Raw genomic sequence first — 24665 nt, 5'->3', positions numbered from 1 at the left:
GGGAGATGATCTCCTATATTCTGTTGGTCTGTGTCCATCTAACTGGCAAGTACCACACGTTACCATCGAGAAGCGAATCGTTGCCCTTTGAGCACTCTTAAATTTTATCGCTTAACATCGACATAGAGTCGCCACTAACATCTTTAAAAATGTAAATCATATTTCTCGATGTCACTTATTCTACAAGGTTGCTAGTTTCATTGACTAAGCAGAACGCACTGAAGATGATCTGATCTAGATTGAAAACGTTTTGCCAATTATTTTGGATGACTTTTTAATAGTTTTTCAATAAACTTTTTATACCATTAACGGAAGTTTTTACTTGTTCTGTATGATTTTTAATTATGGTATACAGCCAGCTACTGGGACTTCCCCATTGATTTTGTTTTATTTAGTTATTTGCCCCTTTTTGTATTTTTTTAATTAGTCTGGGATGATTATCGGAGAATAGGCCATTTTTGGGAAAAGTTGTTTACCAGCAATTTTATTGCTGGAATCGAATTATAAGATCCTATGTATTAATAATATAGGTATGCAAAGTCCTCAGATAGTGTGCTACTTTTTTTATAAACAAAATAGCGCCCGAAAATCGTATTTTTTTCAATTATTGCTCTATAACTCCGAAGATTTTAATTTTACAACAAAAACACCCAAATAAAAATTCACCGTGATTAAATTCTACAGAGAAACGTGTTTTTCCGGATCTGCTCCGACGAAAATTTTCCTCGGAAAATGCGGGTTTTCCCAACAAAATCTTTAATTTTCAAATAAAGTTTTAGATAAGTAATTATCTACCAATAATTAAATAATTTGTTGACTTAAAAGCCTTCTTGGCTTAGATTATAATTCCAGAAGCTGATGAAAATTAAATGAATATTTTAGCAACAATTCAATTGTTAATTAATAATTTACGGTAGCAATAATTACCAAAATAATTATGATACCCTGATCAAACTTTGAAATCTTATAAAGATGAGATGCCTATTTAACATTTTGTCGACAAAATATAAATTTTTTTATTTTTTTGCATAATCTTTAAATGTTAAAAAAAATAGTTATAAACAAATTAACGTTTCTCAGAAAGTTTTTATTAAATTGTAATTTTAAAAAATAGCTAAAATGCACATTTCAAATATCTTGAAAATGAATGCTTTAAAACTTTTTTGCAACCATTTGCAAAAAAGTTATGAAACAGCAAAATAAACATACGATTACTACGGTGTTTATATATTTTTTTAATTCTTTCAAAGCGTAGAAGTGAGTTTAAAGTACAAGCTAATTATTTGCAGAAAAATATCGATTATCAGTTTAATGGTTATATTATAATTAAAGATTATAAATATATTTTTTTGTAATTTACACGCGCGGAAGTAGAATAATACAGTACTGTAGCTAAAATTTTCACTCAGAGCGACGACCGGCCGCGCGAAACGTACACTTTTATAAATAATGTATGCTGCGTGTCAGTCGCTTCGAGTGAACATTTTAGCTCCGACTCTGTATCAGGCCTACTTTTGCGCTAAAAATTACAAAAAAAAGTATTTTAATCTTTGATTAAAATATAACCATTGCACTAATTTTTGACATTCTTTGTGAGTAATTAGATTGTACCATAGACTCACTTTTAAGCTTTGAAATAATTAAAACAAATTGTAAACAACGGAGAATTCGTATATTTACTTTGCTGTTTCATAACTTTTTTGCAAATGGTTGAAAAATTTTTTTAAAGCATTCATTTTCAAGACCTATGAAATACGCATTTTAAGTATTTTATAAAATTAGAATATAATAAACAATTTCTGAGAAATGTTAAGTTTTTTATAATCATTTTTTTAAACATTTAAAGATTATGCAAAAAAATTAAAAATTAATATTTTGTCGACAAAATATTAAATATGCATCACACCTTTATAATCTTTCTAAGTGTGATCAATGTCTCTTGATTATTTTGGTTGTTATTGCGACTGTAAATTGTTAATTAACAATTGAATTCTTGCTAAAATATTCGTTTCATTTTCACCGGTTTCTGAATTTATAATATATACCAAGAAAGCTTTTATTTCACCAAGCTATATAATTATTGATAAATAATTACTGGCCCAAAAAATTTATTTGAAAATTCGATATTTCGTTGGGAAAACCCACATTTTCCGAGAAAAATTTTCGTCGGAGCAAATCGGAAATAACATGCTTCTATGTAGAATTAAATTGGGGTGAATTTTTATAGAGTGTTTTTATTGTAAAGTTAAAATCTTCGGAGTTATAGAGCAATAATTGAAAAAAATAAGATTTGTCGGCGTCATTTTGTTTATAAAAAAAAGTAGCACACTATCTGCGGAGTTTGCATACCTATATTAATAATATATAGGATCTTATAATTCGATTCCAGCAATAAAATTGCTGGTAAATAACCTTTCTTTGTACTTTACTAATAATACCAGCGTATTATAATTTTTTTTTTTTCAGAATTTAAAGATTATGCAAAAAAGGGAAATTTATATTTTGTCGATAAAATATTAAATAAGCATCTCATCTTTATAATCTTTATGTTTGATCAATGTGTCATTATTATTTTGGTTATTATTGCGATCGTAAATTGTTAATTAACAATTGAATTGTTGCTAAAATATTCGTTTACTTTTCACCGGTTTCTGGAATTACAATATATACCAAGAAAGCTTTGATGTCACTAAGTTATTTAATTATTGATTAATAATTACCTACCTAAAACTTTATTTGAAAAATAGAGTTTTTGTTAGGAAAACCCGCATTTTCCGAGGAAAATTTTTATCGGAGCAAATCGTGAAAAACACATCTCTATGCAGAATTTAATTGCGGCGAATTTTTGTTGTAAAGTTAAAATCTTGGGAGTTATAGAGCAATAATTGAAAAAAATACGATTTTTGGGCGCCATTTTGTTTATAAAAAAAGTAGCACACTATCTGCGGACTTTGCATACCTATATTATTAATATATAGGATCTTATAATTTGATTCCAGCAATAAAATTGCTGGTAAATAACTTTTCCATGAATTTTGCTAATTAGTCCAGAGTAAATCCATTTTGACGTCTCTACTCCCCAAAAATCTCCAACAAATCAAAATACAAACTTCAGACAGAGCAGAGCAAACGTCGACAACCGAATCGAATAAGAGCTTGAAATATTGTTTCTCATATTTAGCGATGGCTTTTCAGTCCATAAAGCGGCCTGACAGAAACAGGAAACCGAAAATCTTCCAAGAGCGAAAGAAAAGTTTCGACGTGTTCCGGCGATATTTATTATTTTTCTTCTTTCACCTTTGGAAATTAATTTCATATCGGCAGAAGAAATAAGCCGATAATGCCGTCTGGGTTTTTGATTGAGGCTCAAATAAGATTAATGAGAATTATTTGCTACGTAGGTACAGAATTTTATTAACTTATCGATTATTACGTAAGAAATACGAAATAATAAGTTCGTCAAGTGGGAATTATACCGGTGATAGATATTAAATGGAATAGGGAACTTGCATAAATTTTTAAATATTAAAATAATATTAAAAAACATAAGGTAACATGATCTTAAAACGCTTGCATGCGAAAAAATCAAATATTTTTAATAGTATAGTATAGTTGATCCAAAAGATGGCATAACCCAGACATCCAAAGTGAAAGTTATCCTTTAACACCAAATTGTTCTATATGGTCCACACAATGTCCAGAAAAAAGTCACACCATTTTGAGCATCGGGTTTGGGGGATAGAGGAGGGAGAAATCGGTAAATTCGTAGTTTTTTAAGTTTTTCGCCAATATTTCTAAAACTATGCGGTTTAGCATGAACAACCTTCTATACAAAATTGTTCTACATTAAATTTGAAATAAAAAGGGCCCTATGCATAATCTTTCTAAAATAAATGGTTCCAAAGTTACGGAGGTAGTATAGTATAACTGGTCCAAAAAAAGGCCTAACACGAACATCCAAAGTAAAAGGTTTCCTCCAACACCAAAATGTTCTATATGGTCGACATATTGTTTAGTAAAAAGAAATACCATTTTGAGCGTCCGGTTTGGGAGGGAGATGGGAGAGAAGCCGGTAAATTAGTAGTTTTTTTTAGTTTTTTCGTCAATATTTCTAAAACTATGCTTTAGCGTAAACAATGTTATATACAAAAATGTTCTACATAAAATTTAAAACAAAAAATGTTCTATACATAATTGTTATAAAACCAACGGTTCCAGAGTTACGGAGGGTGAAAAGTCGAGGTTTTCGTTACTTTTTATATATTTTGGGCAATATTTATGATATAACTCTACCAAAAACCCAGACATCCAAAGTGAAAGTTATCCTCTAACACCAAATTGTTCTATATGGTCCACATAATGTTCAGAAAAAAGTCACACCATTTTGAGCGTCGGGTTTGGGGGAGAGAGGGGGGAGAAATCGGTAAATATAAAAAGTATCGAAAACCTCCACTTTTCACCCTCCGTAACTCTGGAACCGTTGATTTTATAAAAATTATGTATAGAACCTTTTTTGTTTTAAATTTTATGTAGAACACTTTTCTATAAAACATTCCTTACGCTAAAGCATAGTTTTAGAAATATTGACGAAAACCCTAAAAAACTACTAATTTACCGACCTCTCCCCCATCTCCCCCCCCCCCCCCAAACCGGACGCTCAAAATGGTGTAACTTTTTACTGAACAATATGTGGACCATATAGAATAATTTGGTGTTGAAGGAAAACTTTTACTTTGGATGTCTGGGTTAGGCCTTTTTTTGGACCAATTATACTATACTACCTCCGTAACTTTGGAACCGTTCATTTTAGATGGGTTATGCATAGGACCTTTTTTATTTCAAATTTAATGTAGAATAATTTTGTGTAGAAGGTTGTTCATGCTAAACCGCTTAGTTTTAGAAATATTGACGAAAAACGAAAAAAACTACGAATTTGCAGATTTCTCCCCCCTCTCCCCCCCAAACCCGACGCTCAAAATGGTGTGACTTTTTTCTGAACATTATGTGGACCATATAGAACAATTTGGTGTTGGAGGATAACTATCACTTTGGATGTCTGGGTTTGGGTCTAACTATACCATACTATAACCCGTACACTAATTACGACGCTTTCAAAAAGCTGTAAAATTCAAATACCTTAGGACGCTCTTGAACGCCCTTCTATGGGTCTGACGTCACCGACCACGGTCAACCGGGCTAGCAGTCGGAAACAACGCGATTAGGGTAGGTATTACGGGTATTGTGTATTACATTTTAGTCGTATTTAAATGGAAATTATCAGTTATTATTTGTATTCTTGCATAGTTCTACAATCTGTTTATTTAATTTCAAAGTGGAATTTATAAATCTTTAGAAATTACTAATGTTTTTATAACGTATAAGTACTATTACTCACGAGGGTTTTTCAAAATAAAGCGATTAGGTTATAGGTCTGGATTCCGCGTATGAAAAAAGTTGATTAATAGCAAGCTGAAAATTTGTTAATAGCTTAAGGGTGTCTAGTCGGACAAACTTTGATATTTAGGAACATTGGAACAGGGGAAGTTTTAATTGTGGAACAGGTTAAAAATTTAGAACGGTCTGATTTTTGCATGAGAGTTTAATGAAAGGGTAACAAATCAATTGGAAGTTCTGTCGGAAAAATACATGTGACGTTTTCGTGGTCTGACCGTTCCAAATTTTTAAACTGTTCCACAATTAAAACTTTTCCTGTTCCAGTGTTCCCATATATCAAAGTTTGTCCGACTAGACACCCTTAAGCTATACAAATTTTCAGCTTGCTATTAATCAACTCTTTTTTCATACGCGAGATCCAGACCTATTATTCTGGGGATTGTATAGTACATTTTAATCATCTTTAATTGAAAATTCCTAGGTATTATTTATGTTCATCTTATATATTGTAAGTAGTTCCCCAATCAGCTTAGTTTCAAATTGAAATTGATAAAGTTGAGTGCTACTTTCTAAAAAGTTGAAAACGCATAATATGACGGACGAGGTGTTTTCAAAAGGTGAATCTGACAACTTACCTACCGTTGACGTCTTCATGGTGACAAATTTTATAAAAAGTAGTGAAAGCTATTCTATTGGAGAAATGCGAGGTGTTAAGGCAAATAAGTAAGTATTATTAATAAGCATGTTTAAACCGTTTATAACAATAGTTTGGTACCATTATATTATAGTATACGGTTTACCCCGTGGGTTTGATCTAGCTACCCCTAATCGAAGGATTTCGTATATCCTGGAAAAGATTACGGTGTAATTTGCATAATAATAAAGAAACTAAATTTTTATAAAGTTTATTATATTTTATTGTAATGTTTATTAGTACTTAGCAATAACCATTTCGACTACAAAGAAGCAAAAATGTTTGTTGGATGTTCTGACAGTTGTGATTTTGCATCCCGGAACTATGCAGTACTTATATTGCGCAGATTTGTTTTCCATTTTGATAAAGTATATGACACACTAAATACACTAAACTGCACTAAATACAATAACATAAATACCGAGCAAACATCACAGTTAGTTATTCGACACGCACAACTGGCAATGGCAAACTGCATTCAATGCAATAGCCCACCAAACGGGCGAACGATACGAGTGGTCTGTGACGTCAGACCCCAACTCGCGCTTTTGAAGTTGTTTGAAACGGATATTTTGGGCGCGGAACTATTATCAGTTGTTGTACGTACACTATTAAATATTACGTCTTAACAATAAATTTTATTGTTAAGACGTAATATTTTGAATATAACATTTTTAAACATAAATTAACAATTTTATGCAAAAAATTTTTTAGTGCAAGTTCCCTATTAGGCGGTGAATTTCAATAATAATCTTCTTTAAATGGCCGCCTCTCAATCGAAAATTGGATATCATCATCACTATCTTTACTCTATCTACAGCTGCTCTGAAGAGGTAAGAAGGGAGTTAGGATAAATTAGAGGGATACACGATAAATTAGGTGGGAGTCGGAAAAAATTATGGAAAGTCAGGAAAATTTAGAAAGAGTCAGAAAAATTAGAAGCAATCAGGAAAAATTAAGTTAGAGGTAGTTAGGAAAAATTAGAGAGAATCAGGAAAAATTCGAGAGAGACACGATAAAATAGAAGGGAGTCAGGAAAAATTAAAGGTTTGCACGATAAAATAGGAGGGAGTTGGAAAAATTACAGGGAGTCAGAAAAAATTAGAGAGGCACGATGAAATTGGAGGGTGTCAGAAACAATTGATGGGATTATATGCTAAGGGGTACAAGTGAGAAAATATGGTAAATTGAGTTAAGAGCACAAAATAATCCTAGATAGTACTAAAAATTTAGTGGCAAAGAGATACAGCTGAATTAAACTACTGGTGGCGACATATCGCAGCTTCTACTTACGACATATTTAAAAAGAGTTTGCAGCAAACAGTTTTAACTACACTTGTACCCCTTTGCCTGTAAGGTGTTGGAAATTATTTTTAGTAAATCGTTTAGCATCTTTGCAAATCAAGCTCTTAAAAATTATTCAAAATAAGTGAAATAATAACAAATTATACCAAGTAATTTTTCATAATTAAAAACGTTTAATTTTAAATTTTTACGTAAGGTTTCTTTTATTTTATTTTAAGAAATTCGTAAGGTAATTAGGTGGCAACGAGAATCAATTTCAAAATTTGAAGCAGAGGGGTACAAGCACGAACGTTTTTTCAAAATCTCAAATATTTTGATTGAAAATAAATACTAATTTTACAAAAGCTTTTACAATTAGATAAATACAATGTATAAAATTAATTCAAAATAATAGGCTATTGATTATAGGTCTGGATCCCGCGTATGAAAAAAAAGTTGATTAATAGCAAGCTGAAAATTTGTTAATAGCTTAAGGGTGTCTAGTCGGATAAACTTTGATATATGGGAACACTGTAACAGGGGCAGTTTTAATTGTGGAACAGGTTAAAAATTTGGAAGGGTCAGAACACGAAAATGGCACATTTATTTTGTCCGACAGAACAGACATAAACTCTCCGAACAGAGATTAAACTCTCATGCAAAAATCAGACTGCTATTTATCACCAAATTGGCGTTTTAATGAGTGGAACATGTAGAATATGTCAAATGACAGGAATTATGACAGGTGATAAATAGCAGTCTGATTTTTGCATGAGAGTTTAATATCTGTTCGGAGAGTTTAAGTCTGTTCTGTCGGACAAAATAAATGTGCCGTTTTCGTGGTCTGACCGTTCCAAATTTTTAACCTGTTCCACAATTACAACTGCCCCTGTTACAGTGTTCCCATATATCAAAGTATATCCGACTAGACACCCTTAAGCTATTAACAAATTTTCAGCTTGCTATTAATCAACTTTTTACGCGGGATCCAGACCTATTATGTATTTTAGAAAGGAACTACAACGTTAACGGAGTTTTATTGTTTCATATAGTCAATGGACATCTAAGTAATAAAAACCCGCGGAGTGCTACAATTTAAAGGGGTGCGTTTTTGAGAAAGGGGTGAATTAGTCCCTAGGTACAGGGCGAATTAGGGTGACTTCTATGCACTTTTGGTACAAACATGTCTGCAGGAACATGGTTCCAAGTTAAATTTACTATCGAGACATCACCTTTTAAAGTTAAAAATATTTTTTTTACAAAAATATATTCAAAAGAAAAGCAAGAAAAAACACGAATGATAGCAATTTTGTTTTTTGCTCCATAACTTTTTTTGGGGGGATGTGTGTATAGGCATTGCTTCACGGGAAAAATCTTCTATCCTTTTTCTTTAAAATGGCGTTTGGTAGAAGTCTCTTTGATTTATATTTTCCAAAATATGATTTTATAAAGTTCGCCACTCACAGCGATTTTGGCCTATTTTGCTTGTTACTTCTCAAACATTGTTCGGTAACTTTTTTTACGTAGCTTTAGGTATATGCACTGTTACATTTAATAGGAAGAAAAGTTAATTACCCTTAAAATGGTCTACTGTAGAAGGCTGTATATTTAAGCAATATATGATTGTTCAAAGTTTTATACTTTTAATGATTTTTGATATATTTTGGTTATGGTTATAATAAAAAGAAATAAAATGTATGGGTTTGGGCTGAAAATGAGACTTACATGAATTTTGTTTAAAAATGATTTAATAATGTGTAACTAATACAATTTTTCTTATAAAACTCTCAATTTTGCACAACTTACCTTTCAAACATCGTACTAAACGATGTTTCATTCAAAAAAAGCTCAAAAATTTAATTCAAATGATACGACCCGACGCGCGACGTCTCAAAAAATGTAATATTTGAAAACTTCATAGTTTTATAGAATTAACACCACTTTAAGACGGTATTACTCAAGCTTGAACAGGTCTATTACAGTTTTATAGGTGTTTTTTAAAGCTTGGGATGTAGTCTTTAAAATGCACTAAATTATTTTACTTTAGAAATGAAATACACTATTTCTTTTTGAGAAAATTAAGAAAGATAACAAAAATGTAATACAAAAACCAAAAATTACCAGCTAAAAAAATGTTTATACAAAGTGATCAAAACTTTTTTCTGTAAAACTTACCTAAAATACATTTAATAATAAGCTTTAAGAATAATAAATATTCAACAACAAAAACTTTTATTTAGCTCTTATACAGTACCTATGTCTGCATAACTTGGTACCTATTGATAACTTTTTTATTATCAGTCTTACAAAAAAAAGTTATTCTTTATAAAATACTCTGCATCATAATATATGAGCTAAGGTGCAACCATCAAATATAAATTTTTATTAATTTTATACGTGGTATGTCAAAAAGTATGAATTTCACTCAAGAGTAAAGTAACTTTATAATTCACAATATCGAAAATTGTTATTAAAAAAAAGTTGTTTGGAATTAAAGCATATGTTTCAGTGTTTCATTACATCCTTCTAATTAAAATATTGTGAATAATAAAGGCACTTAACTCTTAAGAAAAATTCATATTATTTACATACCTCGTATAAAACTAAAAAAGTTTGATATCTGATGGTTGTATCTTAAATTCTAGACCAGGTAGAGTCTTACATCCTTCTAATTAATATATTGTGAATAATAAAGGCACTTAACTCTTAAGAAAAATTCATATTATTTACATACCTCGTATAAAACTAAAAAAGTTTGATATCTGATGGTATTCTAGTCCAGGTAGAGCATTTTATGAAGAATAATTGTTTCCGTAAAATTGATAATAATAGCTATTTGTATAACAAGGGAGGAAAGTGTAACTTTTCCTCCCGAGAATGAAGTTTACTGCCCGACGCGTAGCGGAGGGCAGTAATCATTCAAGGGAGGAAAAGGCACTTTACTCCCATGTTATACATATGGGTTTTCCACCTTCCTCAAATAACAAGTAATTTTTTCATTTTTACTTAATTTATTTATGTAACTAACCAACAAAATTTATTAGAACTAAAACAACAAGTAGGTACAATATAACTGTCAACTGTCAAATATAAGTCAAATTATTAATGTAAACATTGTTAAATCAAAATAACAATTTACTGTTTTTTACCATTCTGCAAAATACAGGATGTTTTATAAATAAACGTTAAAATGTATAGATACTTCGTAATAGAAAATAGATATTATACAGGGCGTCAATAAGTTATATTTCATGAATGAAATACCATGACGTCATTTTTACTTTTCCTCCCTAGGGAGGAAAAATATTTTCCTCCCTAGGGAGGAAAAGTACAACTTTGCTCCCTACAATCAGGTCCGGAAAAGTATACTTTCGGTAGAGGTAGGTGGAAATAGCTATTTGTATAACAAGGGAGGAAAGTGCTACTTTTCCTCCCGAGAATGAAGTTTACTGCCCGACGCGTAGCGGAGGGCAGTAATCATTCAAGGGAGGAAAAGACACTTTACTCCCATGTTATACATATGGTTTTTCCACCTTCCTCAAATAACAAGTCATTTTTTCATTTTTACTTCATTTATTAACCAACCATTTATTTAATTAACCAACAAAATTTATTAGAACTAAAACAAACAAGTAGGTACAATATAACTGTCAACTGTCAAATATAAGTCAAAATATTAATGTAAACATTGTTAAATCAAAATAACAATTTACTGTTTTTTACCATTCTACAAAATACAGGGTGTTTTATAAATAAACGTTAAAATGTATAGATACTTACGTAATAGAAAATAGATATTGTACAGGGCGTCCATAAGTTGTATTTCATGAATGAAATACCATGACGCCACTTTTACTTTTCCTCCCTAGGGAGGAAATAATTTTTCCTCCCTAGGGAGGAAAAGTACAACTTTGCTCCCTAAAATCAGGTGCGGAAAAGTATACTTTCGGTAGAGGTAGGTGGAAAAAAAGTTTTCCATGTGGTTCCTAGCTACGCAAACATACTATATATAAGAGCTTCTGTATAATAATTTTCAAATTGTAATGCATATTCGGATTCAGCATAACCAAAAACAAAATAGAAACATATTTGATCAAAGTAAAATGATGAATTCAACGATATTTTTAAAATTATTTATACAAAACAATTGTTATAAACAAATAATAAACAAGTAGCGGCCAAATCTGCGAGTAGAACTTTTTACTTAAACATGTATATAAACTAACAACAAAAGTTTTAGAAAAAAATAAGCTTGTTTGAATTATTCCGAAACAATGTATGTTTTCGTTCTAATTGCACTCCCTCACTCTCTTTACTCTCCTCAATAGGTACAAAATATGACTTTTCCTTTAATCGGTAAGAGACATTTTGTATTGTATTTAAAATAAATACACCTTTCAAGAACTCCCTTTTTTACTGCATTTTTCCTTCAGATATACTCAATTTCACGATAAATAAACCGATGGATAGAAATATGTCTTCCATCAATCTCCAGCGATCGGATCAAAGAACATTTAAAGAGATTTCCCCGTGGTTTGTCGAATTCAACAAAAAACAAATTTGAATTTTTTACCTCATTAATTCATAAAGATAGGATGCTGTCGATTAATCATGGCTCCATTTCGCTGGTTTATGCGAAAGACAGTGGCGAATCTGAAATTCGAAAGGAACGAAAAAAGAAATCATTTGCATAAGAAAAATCTCCCATGACTCTTGAAAATAATACAATTGATGTTTACATCTCTACGATAACGTAGAGATGTAAACATCGAATAAAATCAAGAATAATGATGAAAGTAGATTTGTTTGTCGACCAAGACAATTGTTTTTCTAGTCCTGATCATAGGCGTCCGTTTTGGGTAGGGCAACGGTTATTTTATCGCGCAACTTTTTTGTCTTTAACTTTTAAACATTTTTGACACCAGATTATTAAATTATGAGGTGTTCCAATACTAATTTTGTCACTCTTGCGTTAAGTCGGTAAAATACACAGTTTTTTTAATCTTTTAAAATTTTTTACGTAATTCAAAAAACAAAAAATTTCAAATCGATTTTTCTAGAAAATTGTGTATCCTAAAGACTTGAAGCAAGAGTATCTTTTAGTAATAAAATACCTCACAATTTACACAATAATCCAGTGTCAAAAATAATTAAAAGGTAAAGACTAAAATAGATTTTCACAATTTTTTTTTACCAAAAAAAGGGGCCAGCTTTATTTGAGCGTAACTCGTATAGTTTTGGTGCTAGAAACTTTTATAAAAAATAAAACTAAAGCTTTTTTTTGAAACATTTAAAAAAAAATTTAATGAGTTCTTCCCGAAAAGTTCTTCATTTTTTAGTTATTCCAGGTTGAAATATTCGATTATAGCTACATTTTTGCTATAAATATTTTTTTGATATCTAATATTTAATTTGATAAATACTTATTTGCGAAAAACCCGTCTGAAAAAGTCGTTTTTTGGTAAAAAATAAACATTTTCATTCGCAAATGATTTGAAAAGTTTAACATAGATAAAAAAACTCTATAGAACAAAATTTGCTTATAATTAGTCAATTTATGCAGTTCCGGACTTATTTTAAACGTATGTTTTTCACCCCAAGGAGGGGTGTCACCCCCCGACGTAAAATCAACCAACGACATAAGTCCAACTTTGAAGTGGAACGTAACTAGAACCTAAATCCAAATTGTCAAGCAAATATGTCCTTCGTGACGCTGATAATTTCTGTCATTTATTGAGATGCATTGTTTATGACGACTTACATTTTTCATCTTTATTGGTATAGAATAAAATAGAACAAAAATTACTAAATGATTACATTAGTACATAGTATTATTCTATGAGATGAACAATTTTCTTCGTGCACTATATACTATCAGCGAATATATCTACAATTTTATTAATTCGGATGGACAACTTCATTCTCAATCCTGCACTGTTTAAAAAACGTATGTAGGCAAATAATATAACAACACATTTTTACATATATTAGACGACAAGATATATGACCCTTGATATATTGGGGCCCTCGTAAGCTTCATGCTGTGGGAGCCTCTGTTGCGCCTGTGGATAATTGTATCGAAGTACTAAACGTAGGTAAAGATTAAAGAGAAAACCCATTTTTAGATTTAGAAATATTGTTCTAAAATTCGGCAAATTGCAATTCTCAAATCTTTCAATAGTCACTTACAAAGCATTATAGTTTATTGTCGTCACCATAAAAGTTCGTGAGACCGGAAAGGATTAAGTTTCTGGATATGAGATGATTCACTTGCCGAATACGCCTATTTAGAAATTTACGTTTTTAAATTTAAACACACAAAGTAAAATCATATACCTATAACAGATTTTTACATAATATCAGACGACAAGATGGGTCCTCTGTTACGCTCCTGAGCAAGTGGCTCATTAAACTGAGTAAGCGGTGTTCATTGCATTTTGTGGCATTAGCTGTTTAGGGATAACCTTTAAAAAGGGTTTTAATTATTTTTTTGTGATTAATGCTAGTTATATATTTTCATTATGTATTTTGTTTAAAAGGTCTTTTCTTATTTTAAACTTTACTGTATTCAAAGTTTATTCAAAAATATTCTTGACAAGAATAATATCATAAATATGACAGGACCTTGTAACCTTTCTATGAGGTCGACCTAAATAAAACAAAATATATTCACCCTAATAACGCAACGTAACGCAACACAAAAGGCAATCTTTTCTAACCACATAAATCTGTTTGCAGCCATCAGCATTCTCGCTGGGCGATATGTGCGTCCCTCCCATGGCGAACGTCCTGAAAGTGTTCCTGGAGAACGGCCAGACGAAATCGTTCAAATACGACGCCTGGACGACCGTCCAAGACGTCGTGACCTCTTTGGAAACCAAACTGTGTCTCCAAGCCACCGAGCACTTCAGCCTCGTGGTCGAACATATCAAGTCCTTGAAAAGAAACAAATTGACCCTGCTCGATCCTCAGGACCTCTTGGCGAGGGTGAGTATATTTATTTATGTTTGATTATGAAATATGAATCTCAATATTGTTCTTGAATATATAGTGAGTGGCAAAATTATGGAATAAATTCATTTTTTCGAGAATGGCAAATTTTGGAGAGAAATCCCGAATCAGGTCGATTTTTATTTTTAAACTACACTGCGGTGCAAAAAAATCGATCCACTAAAAATTTGGTCATATTTGATGTTTAGAATTTGCTAAACCTGTTGTCCGATTTAAGTGATTTTTTACCACGGTATAGCCTTATTCATTGACAATATCGCTGTAATAATATTGTTGCTAGACAGTCAAACTGTCATTGTATACCGGGTGTACGAATCAAACTGTGTTTTTTTCTCAAAGTTCGCATCACTCTGTGGATTATTCTAGCATTTATAAAATACTGAAATTAAAACCCAACTATAGCCTCAGATCTTCTTAACATTCTGTTTTTTGATTCATTCGCTTATGTTGGATAATAAAAAAGTTAGGTTCTTTAACAACTGGCCATGTTCGTCATCAGTACAGGGTGTTTCTAAATAAGTACAACAAACTTTAAGGGGTAATTTTACATACGAAAATAATGATAATTTGCTTTATAATCATATATATGAGTAGTAGTTGAGACACGATCGAAGCAACATCGAATCTCTTTAATAACCGAATCAACGTATTAATATTTTATATTTGTTGTGATTTCTTTTTACTAGTCTAAAAAGTGATTTGCAATTAGTGTTTTGGAACAGGTATATTATAATTTTTAATTGCTTGCTAATTACAAGAATTCATAAAGTAAGGTAACACATTCCAGTCTGTTTTTTGTTTCTTGTTGTTTTTTAAAGTATTTGGAGGAACATAAGCGTATCGTTAGCTGTATTTTCGGAAATATGCCGTCAAATTTAATATGTTCTTGCTGGAGCAAATCATACAAACCAAATTTAATGTTAAAATGCTCGGTGTGTACTAAAGTATTTAGACATACTTGTGTTAACATTAGTGCAAATGAGCTTGAACTGATTAATGATGAAGAGAAGGGATGTGACTGGTCTTGCATAAATTGTAGACAAATTGGTAATCAGATTAAGGACTTAAAATCATTAATTCTCTCACTTCAGGCTGAAATACAAGCCCTAAAAAATGATAACCAGATTTTGAAATCTTCTTCGAACCCACTAGAAATGGAAGAAATAATACAAGAAATCAACGAACGAAATAAAAGAAAACGAAATGTTATTTTCTTTGGTGTGCCGGAACAGGATCAACAACTATCTGAGGATCATCATAAGATTAGCGATAAGTCTGAAGTTCAAAAAATAATCTCAAGCGTAAGTCCTAATGTGAATACTGCCAACATTAAGCTCTTCAGACTTGGGCAAGTTAACCAAGGGCGAATTCGACCAATTAAGGTCATATTAGATGATGAAAATGATGTATTTGCTTTAATACGGCAAGCTAAATTTCTAAGAAATGGGAACTACAAAAATGTGTCAATGTCATTTGATCGAACTAGAAATCAAATTAATTATTACAACAATGTAAAGGTTGAACTAAACAACATGAATGCGAGTGGAAATGGATCTTTCAAAATCAAGTATATGAATGGTATACCCAAGGTAGTGCCTTTAAACCAATAGAGCCCGACAGTGTTGTAGGATATGAACTTATATGTTATTACCAGAATGTACGTGGTCTTAACTCTAAAGTTTCAGAGTTTTATACTAGTGTAAGTGAGGGTGAATATGACATTATTGCTTTAAGTGAGACCTGGTTGAACAAGGATGTGTCCAGTCTAGAGTTGTTTCCTGATCAATACGATGTGTATAGAAAGGATCGAAAATTTGATGTTGTAGATAAAACCACTGGGGGAGGCGTCTTATTAGCGCTGAAGACGGAGATTAAATCGTCTGTTATCGATGTATCCACATACGATCTGCAGTTTCCCCTAATCGATATGTTAGCTGTAAAATGTTGTGTTGGTTATAGAAAATTTTATGTTTTAGTTCTTTATATTATTGATAAGTTAAGTTCTGAAGACTTCGAATACTTTTTTGAATGTTTAGAACAACTGGATATATTTAATGAAACCATTGTTATATTAGGTGACTTCAATGTACCCAAGTTTGTAGATCAAAGCAGATTAGATAAAAAAACATCAACTGTATTAGATTTTTTAAGTTTATTTAATTTAGTTCAATACAATGATGTGCCTAATAACTTAGGTCGTTTGTTGGATTTAGTAATGTCATCAGAGAAATGTGATATTATTCATGATAATTCTTCACTGGTTAAAGAAGATGGTCATCATCCTGCACTTATGATAAAGATTAATAATTTGGGAAAAAAGGAAATTAGGTTTTTACCAAATTCTAATTCGAAAATGTATAATTTTCGGAAAGCAAATTTCACTTCTCTGTATTCTGAACTATTACAAACTAATTGGGACTTTTTAGATAATTACGATGATGTAAATATAGCATTAAAGCAATTTTATAATATATTGTATACAATAGTTGATAGATATGTTCCGGTATACAAAAATTATAAACATAAGTATCCAAATTGGTATCACTCAGATATTATTAAAAATATTAAACTCAAAGCTAAAAACCGTCAAAAGTATAGAAAAACAGGAAACGAAATATATCACATAGAATCTAAAAGATTGCGCAAAGTTATTAAACAGCAAATTAAAACTGCATATAACAATTACATTGAAAACATTCAAGACAGTATTACCATTGAAACAAAATCATTTTGGTCTTATGTACATACTAAAAATAAGTCATCGCGAATTCCAGGTGAAATGTGCTATGAGGGAAATACTTTTGATAATCCCCAGGATATTGTCAACGCTTTTAAAACATTTTTTGAAAAAGTATATGTATCTACTGACAATAATGAACCAGAGGACATCAGCGTTCAGGGTTTTAATTTACCAACCATTAATTTTTTGAAATTTGAAGAAAATGAAATTCTGGAAGCTTTTAAAAGATTAAAAAATAAAATGACGACTGGTCCAGATAAGATTCCAGCATTTCTAGTTAAAGATTGTACACGAATATTTGTCAAACCGCTTCAAAAACTGTTTAACTTGTCTTTGGAAACTGGAAAATATCCTGAAATATGGAAAGAGTCAAAAGTATGTCCTATATTTAAAAATGGAGTTAAATCTGATATATCTAATTACAGACCTGTCTCTCTGTTGTGTAACTTCTCAAAGATTTTCGAGATTGTTCTGTATAATCGTATATATCCGTGTGTTCGCGGCTATATTGCACCTTTTCAACACGGATTCATAGATAAACGATCTACCGTCACAAACCTGGTAGTGATGACACAATTTATTTCTGAAGTATTAGATGAACAAGGATAAATTGATGTCGTATATACAGATTTCTCGAAGGCATTTGATAAGGTGGTTCATCCGTATTTATTATCCAAGTTATCAAATTTAGGATTTTCTGTTAATTTAATTAAATTCTTTGGTAGTTATTTAATAGGAAGGAGACAGTATGTATTCTATAATGGCTTTAAGTCAGATTTAATTCTGTCTAAGTCTGGTGTTCCGCAAGGCTCCAATCTAGGACCGTTATTATTTTTACTTTATATTAATGATTTGTTTCAAGAAATTAACTGTAAAAAATTGTGTTTTGCGGACGACTTGAAAATTTTCTGTAAGATCGACACTATTGGCGATTGTTTAGAACTTCAGCGTAACTTAACTGCTATTGATACATGGTGTACTAATAACAAACTACTATTAAATTCTGCAAAATGTAAAGTAGTGAGTTTTTGCAGGAAATTGACGACAATTAACTTTAACTATATAATTCAGAACTCTGTTTTGGAAAAATGTAATAGCCTCAAAGACTTAGGTGTCATTTTTGACTGCAAGTTAACTTTCAATTTGCATATTGAACAAAAAGTTTCTGAAGCTATGAGAATGTACGGTTTCATTATTAGGAATTGCAGAAACTTCACCAACATAACACCAATAAAATTATTATACTATTCTCTAGTACGTCCAAAATTAGAATATTGCAGTTTAGTTTGGTATCCTATATATAATTGTTATACAAAAGATATTGAAAAAGTACAGAGAAAACTTATAAAATATCTGATATTTAAAATTGATGGAATCTATCCTAACCGTGGATGTGATAATAATACATTATGTTGTAGAGTTGACATGGTTAGTTTAGAATTAGGGAGAGAAATTAGTTCATTAACATTTTTGTATAAATTATTACATAACAGTATTGACTGTAGTGATTTATTAGCACAAATTAATTTCAACGTTCCTCGAGTTAGATCTAGATCAAACGTTTTATTTAAGTGTCCAAGAGCAAGAACAAATATATTAGTTAAATCGCCTCTTTTTGTCATGTGTAAGAATTATAATAGTATTTGCAATCATTGTGATATTTTTTCGTGCTCACTTAATGATTTGTTAAAAATGGCTTCTCTTTACTTAGATTAGGTCTCTACTATTACTTTGTAGATGTTATACTAATGAATTATGTGATTTTTTTTCTGTATTTGTCCTATAAATGGGAAACTGTTGGGCAATAAAGCTATTATTATCCAGATTTAGCCATACGGCTCACACTCCCTCTAAGGGGAAAATTGACTCATCCCAGATACCTACGGTATCAAAAGGATTGAGCTCTGGTGGGACTCTTTCCGTGTTATCGAGCCCTAGGTGACTTGGAATGCAGGTGTATCTCCCAGAAATTTTCGTACGCATCTGGCCGTCGCGAGTAGTACAGCTTTCTGCATGGTCTTATAAAGATGTTCATTCAGACCCAGCTTTTTTATGCTTTCGAGGAGGGTCTTCGGAATGACTCCAGTAGTAGACATAATAATCGGTATCGTCTGGGTACTTTGCATTCTCCATTGCCTTCGTATTTGAATTTCTAGATCTCTGTACTTGGCGATCTTTTCAGTAAATTTACTACGTAGATTATTGTTGTTAGGTATCGCCACATCAATTAGTGTTGTTTGTCTTGTTAATTTATTAACTAGTACGAGATCTGGTCTATTATGTGCCACTGTTTGGTCTGTGAGCACAGTGCGGTCCCAGTATAGCTTGTAGTTGCCATCCTCAAGCATACTCTCAGGGACGTATTGATAATACGGGAGATGGTCTGTTTGGAGAAGTCCCAGCTTGATAGCTATCTCTTGATGAAGGATTTTTCCCACTGCGTCATGCCGTTCCTTGTATTCAGTTGCAGCAAATGCCTGGCAGCCCCCTGTAAGATGTTGGATGGTTTCTTGGGCTTGACATCCATATCGGCATCTGTCGTTTTGAACCTGAGGGTCTTTGATGATATATTTCAGGTAATTTCTGGTTGGTATAACCTGATCCTGAATGGCCAGTAATGAACCTTCCGTCTCAGGGAACATCTTTCCTGATGTCAACCAGTAGTTCGACGCTATATTGTCGACATAATCTTGGCTGACCTCATTGGGATGTCGCCCGTGCAGAGGTTTACTCATCCAGGCGCGCACTTTTTCGTCCTTAGTAAGGTAGTTTATGCGCATTTCTGGTTCCCTCAGTTTGATCGGTGTTGTGTCATCTACTGCGCAGATAGCGCGATGTAGAGTAGATGTCTCAGCCTGCATCTGAAAATAAGTTCTTAAATTAGCAATTTGTTTATCTAATTGCTCACCTATATCCATAAGTCCTCTTCCTCCTAGATTCCGTGGTAATGTTGTTCTTTCTACTGCACTTTTAGGATGGTGTTTTTGTGCCTTTGTGAGGTGTGTTCGTACTTTTCGCTGAAGAGCCTCTATATCTGTTTTTGTCCACTTAATAATACCAAATGAGTAGCTAAGCGCGGAACATGCGTAGGTGTTTAGTGCCTTAAACAAATTTCTACTGTTAAGGTGTGAGCGAAGCAGCTGTTTTACCCTTCGTATAAACTCAGTAGTTATCTCTGTTTTCATTTGTTTATGGTCAATTTTCCGCGCTTGCTTTACTCCAAGATATTTATACATATCGTTTTCACCCATGGCCTCGATGTTCTGGCCATTTTGCATATCGAATCCTCCGGGCTGTACTTTTCCTCTGACTATATTTAAAATACGACACTTATCTAGTCCGAAGTGCATATTAATATCATTAGAAAAAGTTTCTACAGTTTTTAGCATCTCGTCGAGTTGGTTTCTAGTGGAAGCCATTAATTTCAAATCATCCATGTACAATAAATGATTAAGCTTCGCCACCACATTGTTGTTATTTTTGATGCTAAAACCTGCATCTGAGGAGTTCAATAGCTGAGATAGTGGGTTCATAGCTAGACAGAACCACAGAGGACTCAACGAATCTCCTTGAAACAGGCCCCGGCTGATTACGATATTTTCAGTTTCGATGTTACTTTCACCAGGTATTTGAAGGTGAATTCTAGTTTTCCACTCTGTCATTATATGTTGTAAAAAGGTCACTATATTATCATCGACTTTATATATTCTCAAAATATCTATAAGCCATTCATGCGGCACTGAATCAAAGGCCTTCTTGTAATCAATAAAAGCAGTAAATAGATTCCTCTTTTTGGAATATGCTTGATTAGAAATGACTGAGTCGATGATAAGTTGTTCTTTGCAACCCATGGAACCCTTAGCGCATCCTTTCTGTTGAGGCTCTATGATATTGTTCAGAGCACAGTGTTGGTAGATACGCCGGGCTACACAGGATGTGACCAATTTATACAAAGTTGGAAGGCAAGTAATTGGGCGGTATTTTGCTGGATCTTGGGTGTTATTTTGATCCTTCGGTATTAAATAAGTGGTTCCCTGAGTTAGGAATGATGGTATATCCTGCGGATTAGAAATAACATGATTAATTAGTGTTGATAAGCATTCATGAGCACTCGAGAACTTCTTGAGCCAAAAGTTTTGAACTCCGTCTGGTCCAGGAGATTTCCAGTTATGAAGCTCTTTGATGATATTTGAGACTTCTTCAGTGGTGAAGGGTTCGTAGAGAGTAGTAGTGTAGTGTTGGCAGTTCTGTGCCGTATCTTCTATCCATCCAGCATTGTTGTTAAGAGCAGCTGGTGTGGAAAGTTGATTTTCCCAAAACTCATGAATTTCTTCTTGGCTTGGGTAAGACTTATCGAGATTTTCTACGGTGGAATTGAGTTTCCGATAGAACGCCTTCTCAGCAGTCTCAAAAAGGGCATTGTCGGATTTTCGGTTGTTACTCACTTTGTACCTTCTTAGTCGTCCTGAATAAACTGAGAGTCTTTGTTTTAATGTATCCAGGCACTGTTGGGCTGTGTTGTTTTCTGGATCGTATCTTGAGTGTCTTGCAGTATTCCGTATTATTTCTTCAGCTCTCCTGATGACTCTTGTACTTCTTACACCTCGTATATATTCTGTGACTTGACCAATATCCCTACGCAGCAATTCAATCTTTCCGAGCAGTCTTTTTTCCCAGGGTGCAATTCTGTTACCAGTCCTTCCGTTGTTAGTACCCCGTCGTGTTCTGATCTTAACGCCCATTACATTAGCAATTGCTGTTGCTGCACAGTAGATTAGCATGTGCAAATATTCTAATGTGTGGGCTTCTACGACATAATTGGGTAGGACTTCAGTGTTCACAATTTGTAACAGCGCCCCTAGTTTCTTACAAGAGTTTATTCGTGGTAGCGGTGGTCTGCTAAGTGGGTTTGTTCCATTAAACTCCTGTACAGCACGTGCCATTTCGCTTACTAGGTTATCATGTAGCTCGTTGTTTTCCTGCTCTGTATTGTCAGGTTGAGTTTCTTGTATGGCAAGCTCAGGAATCTGCTCATGAACTTCATTGGGGACTTGATCTTCAATTACAACATCGTTATGAATCTCCCGTTCGACTTCGCTTCTGATGATATTGCGTCTAGTCTCTGGGATAAGGTTGTTTCTTATAATTACCCGGTATTGGTCTGATACTCGTTGCTCCGATACTTGAATATCTGGGTACGTCCTGCAAAATTCGGCATACAGCTGTTGTCGGTAGCCGATTGTTTCTTGACCGAGATTTGTCACCTTGTAGTAGAAGCGCAAAATGTTTTCATTAATGGACACAGTCCATTTCATGCGCTGCCTCGGCCGTCCCGCTTGAGTGAGCGCCGGCTGATGATCCAGCGCAGCACCTTCGGCGGGTGGAGCTCTTGTTGTTGTTTGGCTCGCTTGTGGTTGTGGTTGTGGTTGGGCTGTAGCTGATTGTATGACAGGGGCCCGCCTCCTCAACACCCTGCCACCGACGTCCCGCATGCTGTCACGTCCAGCGCCGGCTCCAGACGTGCCCTGGCGATCCCCAGGCAGCGATCCTAAACATAAATTATTATTCTCCATTCTCATGGGTGTGCATTTTATACCTACTGCCAGGTGTCAGTTTTTGTTCCACGGCAAGTATCCCTGCTACTCTCTGGGTACTGGCGCTACGAATACCCAGAAAGCATCCCCCATTCGCAGGGGGCCGCGCCTGATAGAAGAACTGACAAAAACTCCCACAGGCTATTATTATTATTATTATTATTATTATTATATGTCCGCAAACGCTTCGTTTCCGAGATACGGGATGTTCATTTTTTTTTGCAAACTGACGATTTATTTATTGCTTTAAAACCAGATGAGATATGCAAATCAAATTTGGTGGGTTTTAAGACGTAGTTATTGCACATTTTTGACATACAATTAAGAATTTAATATTTACCATTGGCGCGCAAACGTGTATTACGACCGGTAATATTACCCGTACGCACGCCAATGGTGAATATAAAATGTTTAATTGTATGTTAAAAAACGTGCAATAACTGCGTCTTAAAACCCACCAAATGTCATTTGCATATCTTAATTGGTTTTAAAGCAATAAATAAATCGTCAGATTGTAAAAAAAATTGAACCCGTATCTCGGAAACGAAGCGTTTGCGGACATATGATTATAAACCAAATTGTCATTATTTTCTCATGTAAAATTACCCTTTAAATTTTGTCGCACTTATTTAGAAAACACCCTGTACTGATGACGAACATGACCAGTTGTTAAAGTACCTAACTTTTTTATTATCCAACATAAGCGAATGAATCGAAAGACAAAATGTTAAGAAAACCTGAGGCTATAGTTGGGTTTTAATTTCAGTATTTTATAAATGCTAGAATAATCCACACGGTGATATGAACTTTGACAAAAAACACAGTTTGATTCGTACACCGGGTATACAATGACAGTTTGACTGTCTAGTAACAATATTATTACAGCGATATTGTCAATGAATAAAGCTATAACGTGGTAAAAAATCGAAATTTGAAACATCAAAAATGACCAAATTTTTAGTGGATCGATTTTTTTGCACCGCAGTGTATGATTTTTTGATATAACATGTATCATACTAGTGACGTCATCCATCTAGAAGGGATGACGTAATCGAAATTTTTTTAAATGAGAATTGGGATCATCTTATAGCTCATTTGAAAGGATATTTAATTCTCTATTCAGTAATATAAACATTAACATAATTAAATGTAGTAATAAAACAAAGACTTACTCACAATCATTTAATTATACTTTGACGACCGGTTTCGATCTCTACATTATTCAGATCATCTTCAGGTCGGCGTTACAAGTAGTTAAATGCTACAATTAAAGAAACAAGAGTTAGAACATTGTCTGGTTGCACAAATGTTAATAGAAAGCTAAATTCGAAAACATTTTTTGAAATAAAGGTTTGCAACTGTTGACATTTCAGAAATGCGATACATACAAATACACACTTATGAGTAACAGATACTCATAAGCATGCATAAGCAAATGGATGCATGCAGTTTATGAATATTTGTTGAAAAAGTTAAAAAATAAAATAAAATTTTTAAAAAAATTAAAACTAATTAAATAATTAATCAAAATTAAATATGCTTCCAAAATTCAAAAAATAATAATAATAGATAGTAATATTGCTCTGATCTACTTACATGCCGTTACAAGGGATGCGTTGCCACATGGCAACGCATCCCTTGTAACGGCATGTAAGTAGATCAGAGCAATATTACTATCTATTATTATTATTTTTTGAATTTTGGAAGCATATTTAATTTTGAGCAATATTTTAATTAGTTTTAATTTTTCAAAAAAATTTTATTTTATTTTTTAACTTTTTCAACAAATATTCATAAACTGCATGCATCCATTTGCTTATGCATGCTTATGAGTATCCGTTACTCATAAGTGTGCATTTGTATGTATCGCATTTCTGAAATGTCAACAGTTGCAAACCTTTATTTCAAAAAATGTTTTCGAATTTAGCTTTCTTTCTACCACACAATG

The 24665-nt window shown here is 32.8% G+C and overlaps 1 protein-coding gene across 2 annotated transcripts in view; it reads left to right on the top strand.

Annotated features, from left to right (window-relative positions):
* The window catches only part of LOC114335192 (FERM and PDZ domain-containing protein 4), a 570092-nt gene that overhangs the window by 489007 nt on the left and 56420 nt on the right, over positions 1-24665 (top strand). For both annotated transcript variants that reach the window (XM_028285388.2, XM_050654244.1), the window contains exon 6: positions 14111-14359. In XM_028285388.2, the coding sequence (XP_028141189.2) occupies positions 14111-14359 (249 nt within the window). The remainder of the gene's footprint in view (positions 1-14110; positions 14360-24665) is intronic.

The sequence above is a fragment of the Diabrotica virgifera genome, chromosome 1 (assembly GCF_917563875.1).
Source record: "Diabrotica virgifera virgifera chromosome 1, PGI_DIABVI_V3a".
Taxonomy (NCBI): Eukaryota; Metazoa; Arthropoda; class Insecta; order Coleoptera; family Chrysomelidae; genus Diabrotica; species Diabrotica virgifera.
Note: the sequence above shows the minus strand (reverse complement) of the source record. Positions and strands in the feature narration are given on the sequence as shown.